This window comes from Dipodomys merriami, unplaced genomic scaffold (assembly GCF_024711535.1).
Source record: "Dipodomys merriami isolate MVZ:Mamm:240054 unplaced genomic scaffold, mDipMer1.0.p SCAF_41, whole genome shotgun sequence".
NCBI classification, from domain to species: Eukaryota; Metazoa; Chordata; class Mammalia; order Rodentia; family Heteromyidae; genus Dipodomys; species Dipodomys merriami.
Genome location: NW_027205715.1, coordinates 6,529,481 through 6,542,500, shown reverse-complemented (window position 1 = coordinate 6,542,500; position 13,020 = coordinate 6,529,481). Strand labels below are relative to the sequence as shown.

Here is a 13,020-nt window from a genome sequence, read left to right as displayed (position 1 = left end):
TTCATACCATCTGGAAATACTACCAAAAAAAGTGAAAATCTACAGTAGGTCGAGGAAACTGACAGATTTTCAGATTTGTGTGGAAATATTTCATTGGTATTGTCATCTTAAAGTTAGTTCAATAAAAGTAAAGACCAAGAAACTATCTGTACAACAAAGCCCAACCAGTCATTGGTTCAATTTAAGACAACTTTATCCTTGATTAAGTGAGGATGGTTATCAGTTTTACATGACGTTTATCCAGCCAATGGTGTTAGTTGTTATTTTTACCTCCTTCAACTATGAAATATATTAATAAAATATAGCAAATCCATGAAACATTGTATCATGCAAATATAATCCTACATAGTACAATCTGGGTGAACACTGATGATATTAAGACAATAAGACAGAACAAAAAGAGACTATATATTGGATAATTTCATTTACATGAAATGCCCTGAAAATAAAAATTAATGAGACAGAAAGAAAATTAGTTTTAACCAGAGGGTAATGGGGAAGAGGATGTAAGTGACGACGGTTGCTAATATGTCATTTTTTATGGATTTCTTTATGAGTTCATAAAAATGTTCTAAAATTAGATAGAGGTTATATACAACTGTCTGAGCTTTGCAAAACCATCACTCTATATACTTGATATGCAGCTTTGACACCATGTAAATTAAATTTCAATAAATATGTTCTATAACTTGACCAGCTTTAATTTTACATTTATTTGTATAATTATTTGATTAAACGTCATTCCCCATTATTGTAAGTATAATGAGGCAGAAATTGTCCTTCCTTCCCAAAGACTTATTACTGGACCCACAGCTTTTGACCTGATTCCTAGCATTTGGTAGGTACTTAAGAAATGTTGCAATAGTCATCCCTAAAATGGCAATGACAGTACCGCCCTTACAAGTTTCTCGAGAAATAAATATATTTATATTTGTGAAGTGTTTAGGAACATGTTGGGCATATATTATCAGAGGAAAGGCCCAAAACATGATAGCTATGAGACCATCTTGAATAGAGCATAACACATATCAGGAACACATTAATTAGGCCTAATTATGCTGGTATGTAGGCAGACATGTTTGTATACAGATATATCTCCCATAATTTCCATGACTAATATAACATTTTTCCCAAAATTGCTATGCTGGTCTCCACTAAACAATAATTCAATCACCTGAAGTGTAACATGTTTGCCAACCTGGTTTGAAAATTATCTTCTCTTGCACATACATGTAAGCCCACACTTTTATGCCCATGTGTGTTTTGGTGCTTCACTGCTTTTTAAGAGAGTTTACATAATTTCATAAGCAGTTGCAAATTAAAATGGCCACCACTACCTTAGAGAAAAATGACCCACAATTCAAAGTCATAGGTGAGAAGCTTAGTAACATCATAACTTCAAAGAAAGATGCATAATTTCCCAATTTATTTCTCAATTTTGACCTTGCAGGCTGGCGCCTTCTTTGGATCCAGTCCGGGTATTCCTGACTTCCGGTTCTTACCACTAGCCACCACCTCCTGTCATGAGGTCTACAAGCTGAACAGCCAGTCAGCTGGTTTTCTGGGCTCAAATTCCCATCTAAGAGGCTCAGATATGCAGAAAATACAAAAGAACAATTTGTAAACACATGTTTCTCCAGCTCAGAACACAATATGGGAGGAACAAAAGGGAGCGGGAGCGAGCACTCCCAGATCTAATCTTTAGAATTGCAAAGAAGTCATGACTTTTTTGACTTATTTAATTTGGTTGGGGATGACATGGATGCTTGATATGACTGAGATTTTGGTTTTCATATGTTAATAGTTTTAACATTTTCCTGTCTAGTGAAGCATACTGTGATGGGAATAAAATTATTTGATAGTTTTTTCGATGTTTTATTTGGAATATTTGACTCCTTGGAAGATACTCAAGAAAGTAAAAAGCACAATGAAAACAAACTTTGGGCAAGGAGCTGGCATCCACATGCACACACCTCTGTGTGTTTGTGTGTGTGTGTGTGTGTGTGTGTGTGTGTGTGTGTGTGTGTGTGTGTGTGTGTGTGTGTGTGTGTGTGTGTGTATTTCCTAGAAAATGAGGTATATTTGGCACTTTATACTAGTACTCTGCTCCTTATTGAGGAGATAAAATGGCATTAGAAAGGGAAATATGATTTAGAAAGGAATCTTTACAATATCATGAGACTGAAACAGTGCCATCAAATTTCCAAGTTGCAGGAAGATTATATGTTATCTTATGAAGTCCATCCCAGCACTTGAGCTTCTGTTCTGAGAATTACATCTGGAAATTAAAGACACAAAGTAAAAATCCTACCAGAGTCACTTGCTAGAATAGGAGTGAATTTTCCACAGGACATTCTATACCGTCTGTATTCAGGCAATTTAATTTTCCTCTTAGGGGCTTAGACATGCCCCTTAAAAATAATGGATTCAAACAAGACATCCCTAAGATTTGATATCTGCCATATCTAAGATGTCATTCAGATCTTTTATAACTCCTAAAACCTGCCTAATAAACTGCTCTATATTTTTCAGGTTTGTATTTTTTTCAGGTTTGTTCATTTCAACTTAATGCATAAAGGTGCTTTTCTAAGTTTGCATGATTAGAGGTATACACCCATGTGGCTGGGACAATAATATTTATATGAAGAGAAATTGAAATATATTGAGAGCAATACCATACGAATGGCTAATTCTCAGAATTTTACATCAGGTGTCTTCCTCCAGGAAAGCATTATAAATCGACTGTGGGGTGCAAGTGTATAATTTACTTTTTGAAGCTTGTTTCTGAGTGCAGTGAAACAAATTAGCATAGAGTTGTAGAAAGGGAACAACAAACAAAAAGAAGTGATGAGCAACAGAAGACATAGTGTTGTCTTGAGAACTAATTAAGCTAATGTTTCTACTACAGGGACAGAGCTAAAGCCATGGACATCATGTTTCTTTTATCAAGACAACAGTCTTGCCAGTGCTCGTGGCTCAAGCCTCTAATCATAGCTACTCAGGAGGCTGAGCTCTGAGGATCAGGGTTCCCAGGAGGCCTGGCCTGAAAAATCCCCATGAAACTCATGTCTCCAAGGAACTTTGAACTAAGGGAAGACACCAGCCAGAATCCAGAAAAACATAGGAAGAAGAAGTCAGGCTATGTATTTCTCATCTCTCTTGCAGCATGGCCAAAGTGTAGAAGAGTGCATTCTCCTACCTACTTCTATAGCGCCTTTTCAACAGACTCTTTCAAGATTCTGAATCTTTCCTATTTTTCAGTAACTACGTGCCACTTTCTTTTCCCTTTTAGGTGTAGAGGCAAGAAGAATAGCATTCTGCAGCTTTCAGAAGTTAGGATGTTTCTGTAGCCGTGGTTGCTTTCCTTAAAAACAAGTTCATGCTTTTGCAGATGGAACTTCATTAGATTCTAATTCATTAAATCACATCTTTTGTGCTCCATTTCTGTACCTGACTGATAACAATTAGCAAAACTAGAAACGTAGTTTAGCTAAGATAAAAATATCTTTGTTGCTGTTGTTTTTAATATACTTATAATGTACTCTGTGATTTCTGTTGTTTCTTTTGGATGATCTTCCCCCATGATTTAACCCCTGTTTTCACTGCATTTGATTCCGGTGCCCTGCATCTTGTATATACATTTTTCTAATTTGGGGAGGTGAAGGGAAATAACAAATTGCTGAAACAAGGATACAGGTTGACCCATTGTAACAATGAGATGTACAAGACAAAAACAATCTTTACAACTTCGGGTGCAGAGGGAAGGGAGGAGAGGGGGAGGTGGGGGGAGAAGGGATGGGTGGGGGAAAAACAAAGGAGGAGGTAACTGCTTCATAGGAAATGTGCTTATTACCTTACTCATGGAACTGTAATCCCTCTGTACAGTATCTTTATGATAAAATTAAAAAACAAAAAATACTCAACACATTCAGGAAACTTGAAACATACACACGTGCATTCCTTAGTTTTCTAACAAAAAGTTGAAGTATCCTGTCATGTTGTTATCGATTAGAATGAAAATTTATCATATTACATGATTCTCCTATGCAATGCATCACTCATGATTCAATTTCAAAGTCGGTCGACAACTCATAGTTGTAAAATATGTACATCATCCATCTGGAATTTCTCACACTTTCTTTATATTGCTCCATGCTCACCTAAAGTGAAAACATTTTATGCAACGTTCTTTATTGCTTCATTATTCAATGTTCCATTCTGTTTTCATAAATGCAGCTAGACTTTCATTTCAGGCTCTAATTAAATATTACCTAAACACAATGAAAAACAATAAATAATTGTAATGGAATGTACAAGAGGAATAAATAGAGTTGGAAACAAACACAATATGTTTGAATAAACAATGAAAATGGCAACAGCAAAGCGCCAATGAGTAGAGAAAGCTATTTTCTCTGGGCATATACTTTCCCCCAGAAATGCACAGCATTGATTAAGCCAATATGTGAGTTAAGAGAAGAGAATGATCAGAGTCTGGTTTTCTTTAATGTTAATGTTTATAAATAAAATTACTACAAATAAGAAAGCATTAAAATGTGCACTTAACAGCCCCATAGAAGGAAAATCAAAACGTGTTCCATAAAAAATTAAAATTCTAAAATTATACCAACATTAATTTTTTCCAAGTCTTTCCATGTCCTAACAAATGGGGCGAAAAACAAATCGTTTAAATAGGGATACAGGTGGACCCATTGCAACAATGAGATGTACAAGTCGTTATGTGGAAAACGAACTTTACAACTTTGGTGCAGGGAAGGAGGAGGGAGTGGGGAAGATCAGGTGGGGGCAGGGGAGGATGGGAAGGGATGGGAAGGGGAAACAAAGGAGGAGGCTACAATGCTTGATAAGAAATGTACTCATTATCTTGCTTATGTAATTGTAACCCCTCTGTACAGTATTTTCACAATAAAAAAACATGTATTTAATATAAAGAAAAAAAATTAAAATTCTACAGGAAAAAAACATAATATATATCTTAGCTATGGTAAATAATGCTGCAGTAAACATAGTTGTGCTGGTAGCTTTAGTATGGTCTTGTTTGTGATCATTTGGGTAAATGCCCAAAAGTGGGATTGCTGGGTCATAGGGGAGCTCTATGTGGAATCTTTTGAGGAACCTCCATACTACTTTCCAAAGTAGTTGAACAAGTTTACACTCCCACCAACAATGCAGTAGGGTTCCCTCCTGTCCACATCCCCTCCACCATCTGTTGTTATCAGCATTCTTGATTATAGACATTCTAGCTGGGGTGAGGTGGTATCTCAATGTTGTTTTGATTTGCATTTCTTTTAAGGCTAGAGAGGTTGAGCATTTTTTCATGTGTCTATTGGCCATCCTTCTTTCCTCTTCAGAGAAGTTTCTTTTTAAGTCTTTAGCCCACTTATTTATTGGACAGTTGTTCCTTTGGGGATTTGTTTTGGGGGGATTTAATATTTTGAGTTCCAGGTATATTTTAGATATGAAACCCTTGTCCATTGTATGGCTAGTGAAGATCTTCTCCTAACCCAGATGCCCCTCAGTAGATGAATGGATCAAGAAAATGTGGTATATATACACAATAGAATTCTATGCCTCCATCTGAAAGAATGGCATTGCCTCATTTGTTAGGAAATGGAAAGACTTGGAGAAAATTATATTAAGTGAAGCAAGCCAGGCCCAAAGAAACTTAGGTCCCATGGTTTCCCTTATTTGCATTAACTAGTGTATGTCTGAGACAAGCAGAAAAGGTCAGATAAGATGATGTTAGGTGAAATGAACCCCAAGATAAGGACTCAAATGTTTTTTTTTCTTTCTTGCTATTTTTTCTAACACATTTATAAGATTATTTCTATGTTGCCTTGTCCCTCCCCCACAGTATAACTCTTGTTTTCACTGTATTTGATGTTGGTATAATTTGGGGAGGGAAGGGAAAAAACAAATTGTTTAAATAGGGATACAGGTGAACCCATTGCAACAAAGAGATGTACAAGAAGTTATGTCAAAAATGAACTTTACAACTTTGACGTGGGTGGGGGGTGCAATGGGGGGGATGGGGATGGAGGGAGATGGGAAGGGATGGGAAGGGGAAACACAGGAGGAGGCAACAATGCTTGATAAGAAATGTACTTTCCTCTTCAGAGAAGTTTCTGTTTAAGTCTTTAGCCCACTTATTTATTGGGCTATTGTTTCTTTGAGGATTTTGTTGTTGGGAGATTCAATTTTTTGAGTTCCAGGTATATTTTAGATATGAGACCCTTGTCCGTTGTATGGCTAGTGAAGATCTTCTCCCAATCCATGGGCTTTCTATTGATCTTGCTAGCTATGTCCTTTTCCATGCAGAAGCTCTGCAATTTCATGCAATCCCATTTGTCCAATCTTTCTTTGATTTGTTGTGTTTCTGGGTCTCTATTAAGAAAATTTCGGCCTGTGCCAAGGAGATCTAGGGTTTCTACTTATTTCTTTGCTCATGTAATTGTAACCCCTCTGTACGGTATTTTCAAAATAAAAACAAAACAAACAAAAATACATATGTAGAAATTAACTAGGGAAAGAAGAAAGAGTGATTCCCCAATGAGGAAAACGTGTATACAAGTGAGAGCAGAAAATCTGGAGCAAAAGGTACATTCAATTGAGTGTGAAGTCAGGCCCAGTATGCAATGCTGTGAACCCTGACCACTTTATTATTATCTGTCAAGTTGGTATTAACGTACGTATCATGGATATGTGGGAAGACCAAATAAGATGGTTCATCTAAGAAGTTATCTGTGATCATTTTTCACTTAGATATGTCAAATCTAGCCAGGTACTGGTGGTTGACACCTGTAATGCTAGCTACTCAGGAGGCTGAGATCTGAGGATTGCGATTCCAAGGCAACCCAGCAGAAAAGCCTCTGTAAGACTTTTTACCTCCAATTGACCTCTCAGAAACTTGGAATTTGAGCTGTGGCTTAAAGTAGTAGAGTGCTAGCTTGAGCAAAAGAGCACAGGGACAACACCCAGGCCCTGAGTTCAAGCCACCAATGACCAAAAAAATTTAAAAAATTAAAATCTGCTATTCTTAGGGTCAAAAACAATAGGCTTATTGTATGTTACTACTACTGAAGTTCTCAAAAGACACACACTATATATTACAAAAGTACAACCAACCTGGAGCTTCAAAGTTGAAAGTTCCAACTTGTTTATTTCATTCACTGTTAAATTTGTCATGAACGTTTTTTTTTAAAGTATGAAAAACAACATAATGTCCTACAAATCTATAGAACATTTTAATACTAGACTTGCAGTGTTGCCTATTATGGTAAATGAAATGTCTATGATTTCTTAGAACTGCTTCAATTGCGTATAAGTAGACCCAGCACATGTATGGAAGAGAATTGCTTTGTTTCATGTGACTTGGGTGTTCTCTGACCATAGTAATTAAAATAGGAAGGAAAATTTTTGATATCCGACTTCTATTACATGTCACTTTGGCATTGCCGATCTCCCAACCGGCCGTCTTTCCCATGCATTTTAATTCTCTAGCTGTGAGAAAGGCAATATTCTGCTTGTGATATTGAGCTGAGGAAAATCTAGCAGGCTTGAGAACTGAAAATTTGTTTTGTTTTGAATTTAAAACAATATATGAAGGGGTTTAATTTCTCACTTCTGAAAGATATTGCTGCGTAAATACCTATAAATTATTCCAAACACAATTGTCATGCAAATCCCTGTGTTCCTTTCCTTTGCATTTGTTACAATGTGATTTTGAGACTTGAATGTTGATTTAAAATTCAGGTGAAGCTGAAGCCACAATTCCAAGATATAATGTGCCATTGGAAACTACATGTTTTTGAGAAGAAAGTGAAAATTTTGTACTCACACCAACCTTTGCTAAACAGAAAATTCAGGTTTATCTCTTAGGATCAGAATTTCAACACACTTAAGTTGTACTATGTGTGCAGAGTTTTCTTGACAGGCATGGAAATGCTTAAAATTATATTGATGCAATATCCAAGATTCAGAAAACATAATTATAATCATTAAGGGTTGATATATTAAACACTAGAGACATTATTTTAATAGTTGCTAAACCTTAGAGATAAACACACTAGAATTTGTCATATCACTTTCCCTGTTCTTAGATATATTCACTATTTTCTATAATAGGTTTCACTGACCTGTTCATCTGCTTGAACTTTATTCAGTGTGGCTCTCTCCTACTATGTCCTGTGTTAGACTAAACACATACTGTATTATATTAAACAGAGTCATCAGCTATTTAACTCTACCTCTTGCTAATTTACTGGCTGTGTGTTGTTTTACATTCTTCAGAGTCTCCTAGTTAAGATTGGTTGCTATTGATGTTCATGCCCATTCAAAATGTTGATGCTGACAATCTGATTCTGAATGTCAGGAACTTTGATGATCATGAGATAGATCTCACATAACATTCTCCTTGACATTCAAAGACATAGTTAAGAGTCACCTGTCTGACCTGGGCACTGGTGGCTCATGCCTGTCATCCTAGCTACTCTGGAGGCTGAGATCTGAAGATCACATTTTGAAGCCAGCCCAGGGAAGAAAGTCAGAAAGACTCTTGGCTCCAATTAATTGCAGAAAAAAAAAAAAAAACAGAAATGGCACTGTGGCTCAAGTGGCAGAGTGCTAGCCTTGAGCGAAAGAGGTCCAGACTTATATTTCAATCCCCAGGACTGGAAGAAAAGAAAAGAAAGAAAAGTGAGTAAGTCACGGGGCTATAAATCTCAGAGGGCTCTCTCCAATCACATTGGCAGCCTCATCTCAGAATCAGTCTCCAGGCTTGTGGGAAACCAATGTTTTGTAAGCCAATCTATAACATTCCGTTATGGCATCCCACACTAAAATAATGTCAATGTACCTTTTACTGGGCCTGTAACCTCATCCATCGAAGTTCTACCAGGTAAAGTTTCTCTAACAAATGATGGTGACATAAAATTTTTCATTGATATAAAGGGTAGTAAGATTAAACTAAGATCTCTAATTTTTGGTCTGACCCAAGGTAAAGGGCATCAAACTATACTATGTATCTTGAAAGATTACAAATATTTAACTTAGAACATTGTAACCTGTGTATTACTCATCTTGGTAAAGAATAGAGAGTAATTACTCCAGTTACAAATTTGAAATTTTATCTTCAGTTTCTCTTTCAGTAATCCATATTCAATCAATCTTCAAGTTGTGTTGGGGCAGGGGTCCTGCCAATGAGAATTGTTGCTTTTTCTGCATAAGTACTCATGCATCTTTTCACTCAGAACCAATTAAAATATCTGAAGTATTTTGAGAGTGTACATTCCAATGCCCCCATGTTCTTGGATCTAACACTGCAATATAAGTTAGCATTCTTCTTCAAAAAGTACCTAGTGTTTGGTCTTTTGCTACAGCAATGGAGAACAGACTAATACAGGAAGTAACATTTACTCATAGAACTCATCACCTGAGATGTATTTTGGTAGTAAATTTACAAATGAAACAGAATCTCGAAAAGATTCTTCTCTTGGAAGAAAGGCACTATTTTATTTATCTATTAGAAGCCTAATCTACTGATTCATTCAACAGCCACTTTCTAGAGAGAATCTATCCTGTGCGTGGAATTCAGTCTGGGAAATAGTATTTCAAAAGTCATTCAAAACATCAAATCAAGTTTTGACATCACAGTGAACAGTCATGAATGGGAATACAAGCAATTCATTGGTGTGGCAATGCTTGACAAATACTTTGAGAGAGGAAATGATAGGGACATGGCAGGAGGAAGAGAAACTAAGATTAGTTCAGCTTTGTTGAATCTATCACACTGGTCCAGGGAGACTGGCATCAGAGCTAAAATAAATTTGCTATAGGAAATATATCGCTTTATTCGTGAGAATCCTGATGTTTGGAACTGAGGTTCATGCTTGGGAACACGTGAAAAGAAAGAAGATTTAGATTTGAAGACAACACGATAAATACAAGACCCAGTTCTGCCACTGTACTATTGTGTAACCTTGAATAAATCACATCATCGCTTCGAACTTGAGCTTCTCTGGCTACGAAAGTGTGAACACTAATATCTGACCTGACAGATTCTCAGGGCTAGGAGAACTCAGTTAGGATAATAAAAGGCAGAAATACCTTGGAAACCATCCAGAGCAATGTGGACTTTGTTACGGGAACCAGCCTAGGAAATCTGGACACTAAACAGGAAAGATCTTAATATCAACTTTACATGTCTAAAGCAATGGATTGTTCTGCTCAGCTCTCTTTCACAAGTTCCCTGTCTTTATACATGGATGTTTTCCTTTCTTTTAAAGTGTAATGATCTGTTCCTTGAAAGAACAAGTTTTAGGAACTGAAAACCAGACATACGTTGTTAGACTTTATATAGGACTCTGACCATGAAATTTCCGTACATAATCATAGAGCAGACAGTGGAAGAGCTTTTAGTCTGCAGCCTTTGCCCCTCTTGATGTCATATGTCTGTCTTCAATCTGTATATCTGGTATTTTGTACCTGAAAGCCTCCTGGGGGACAAATTTGGGGGTACTGGAGCCACTTTCATTTACATACATAAGACGTTGAATTGTTTGTCTGTTCACAATCCCCCTACTTTAAAGTAGGAACAGGTGAAGACTAATGACAGGCTGGTTCAGGACTATGAAATCCCATTCTTCTGTTAGAGGTCTGATTTGTAATTGAGACTCTAAGGTATTATTGAAGTACTGGGCTAGAGCTGAGACTAGCCTAAATTTGTAGCCTCTTGTAGCCTCCTCTTCTTCTCTCTTTTGATTTTGTCAATAGTTGATTTTTTGGTGATGTTTATCAAGGCTCTGCTCCTGCAAAAGCTGACCTAGGCAAAGTCCCTTTATTTCAAAATACTAGGAAATTGTGTGTATGCATGTTTGTGTGTACAAGGGTGGGTATGTGTGTGTTTTTGTCTCTTCAGCACATAAGAAAACAGAGACACTAACAAAAATCTCCTCTTTGAAGATGGCACTGGTGACTAGTGTTATTAAAATATTTTAGTATACTTTTAACTGGTATGTGATATTTACCATAGCAAGAAACAGGGAATATCTGACATGACTTTTCAAACTGTAAGAGGAGACATTATTTGAAATTAATACTAAACTGGAACTTTGTATGTGCTTAAAACTTAATGTGTACATTCTCTATAGTTTGCATTGTGACATGTACCTTTATTCAAGGTCAGTTTCTTTATATATATTATAATTCTCTTCACAATCCTGTGAAACATTTGCTTTCATTTGAATTGGAATATCAGGAGAATAAAGACAAAAGCAGTACAATAAATTATGCAATGATAAGAGTATGTAACTGATTTATTGTCTCTTAAATCACCTAAATTCCTAGTTCTATGCTCATTCTACAATGCCATCTTTTCTCTTAGTAGAAGACAAAGATAGTTCAAAAACGAACACATGACAACCTTCTTTCTCCAAGTAAGCTAATAAGTTATTGGCTAAGGGAATATATACAGGCAAGTTCCACTAAACTGAATGATGCAGATTTATGCCCTGGAATGTATTTTACTTGATCATACATTTGTGTATATGCTTTCTAATTTTATCTTAGTGTTTAGTGGCCTTTAGTGCATGCAAAACTTATCCTTTGCCTTCTTTTCCATTTTACAACAAAAATCCTGTTACAACTGATAGGCAAATGTCAGGGTCTGTGAATAATAAGATATAGTCTTTATCTTCAGTCTGAAAGAAAGAAATGATTGTCATATGATGCTTATTAGTATTTATCAAAACAGCACTGGCACAAATCCCAATGCTTACAGCTAATAGTTATGTGAGCTTGTATGAAGTAACTTTGTGTCCCTGACATTTCATTTTGGTGAGGGGTGAGGAAGCATTCAGAATAAGTTAATAAGGATGTGAAAATATGTATGTTTCCTTGTGTTAAAATACCACGTTTCATTTGCTCATACTGGATCTCTTCCTGTTTAAGCTATTAGGGATAATAAACTTGGATGGACAAAAACTCTTTGATACCACGTTCAATTTTTTTGGTATATACCCTAAAATGCAATTATTATATAATATAGAATTCTATATTTTTCAGTTCTTGGGGGAATTTCCACATTGTTTTCCACAAAAGATCTACTGATATACATTCTTAAGAAAGTGAAAAAAAATCTCAACATATACTACAACATAGATAAACTTTAGTGACATTATGCTAAGTGAAGTAAGCCAGTCACAGAAAAGATCAATTCTAGATGATTCTACTCGTTTGAATGCTTAATGTAGTCAAAAACACATAGAAGTCAGGAATGAAATGTTAGTTGTCAAGAGCTAAGAGAAAGGGAATTAAAGGATTCTGTTTAATAAGTGCAGAATTTTAGTTTTAAAAGAGTAATGAAGAAGGCTGGTGGTGATGACTATATGACAGTATGAATGTGTTAAATACCACTAAAGAGTGCTATTAAAAACTGTTTAAGAAGCTGGGTGCTGGTGGCTCACACCTGTCATCCCAGCTACACAGGAAGTTGAGATCTGAGGATCGAGTTCCAAAGCCAGTCTTATCTCCAATTAATCACCAAAACAAAGAAACAAAGAACATCAACCAAAAAATGCCAGAAGTGGAATTGTTGCTAACGTGGTAGAGCAAAAAAGCTCAGTGACAGGGCACAGGTCCTGAGTACAAGCCTCAAGACTGGCAACAAAAAAGAAAGAGATAGAAGGAGAGAGAGAGAGAGAGAGAGAGAGAGAGAGAGAGAGAGAGAGAGAGAGAGAGAGAGAGAGAGAGAGAGAGAGAGAGAGAGAGAGAGAGAGAGAGAGAGAGAGAGAGAGAGAGAGAGAGAGAGAGAGAGAGAGAGAGAGAGAGAGAGAGAGAGAGAGAGAGAGAAAGGAAGAAAGAAAGAAAGAAAGAAAGAAAGAAAGAAAGAAAGAAAGAAAGAAAGAAAGAAAGAAAGAAAGAAAGAAAGAAAGGTAAGCAACCCGTTTCTTTGATTGTCCACTGAATAAAGGCCAGATGGAACAAAGAAACACAGGATGTCTTTCA

The 13,020-nt window shown here is 36.4% G+C and overlaps 1 protein-coding gene across 2 annotated transcripts in view; it reads left to right on the top strand.

Moving 5' to 3' along the window:
* Positions 1-2,965, top strand: part of Cdh8 (cadherin 8) — a 380,097-nt gene extending 377,132 nt beyond the window's left edge. For both annotated transcript variants that reach the window (XR_011366007.1, XM_069992447.1), the window contains exon 14: positions 2,909-2,965. Coding sequence is in view for 1 of the 2 variants with exons in the window: in XM_069992447.1 (XP_069848548.1) it covers positions 2,909-2,920 (12 nt within the window). In the remaining variant the exon portion in view is untranslated. The remainder of the gene's footprint in view (positions 1-2,908) is intronic.
* Positions 2,966-13,020: the final 10,055 nt, after the last annotated feature.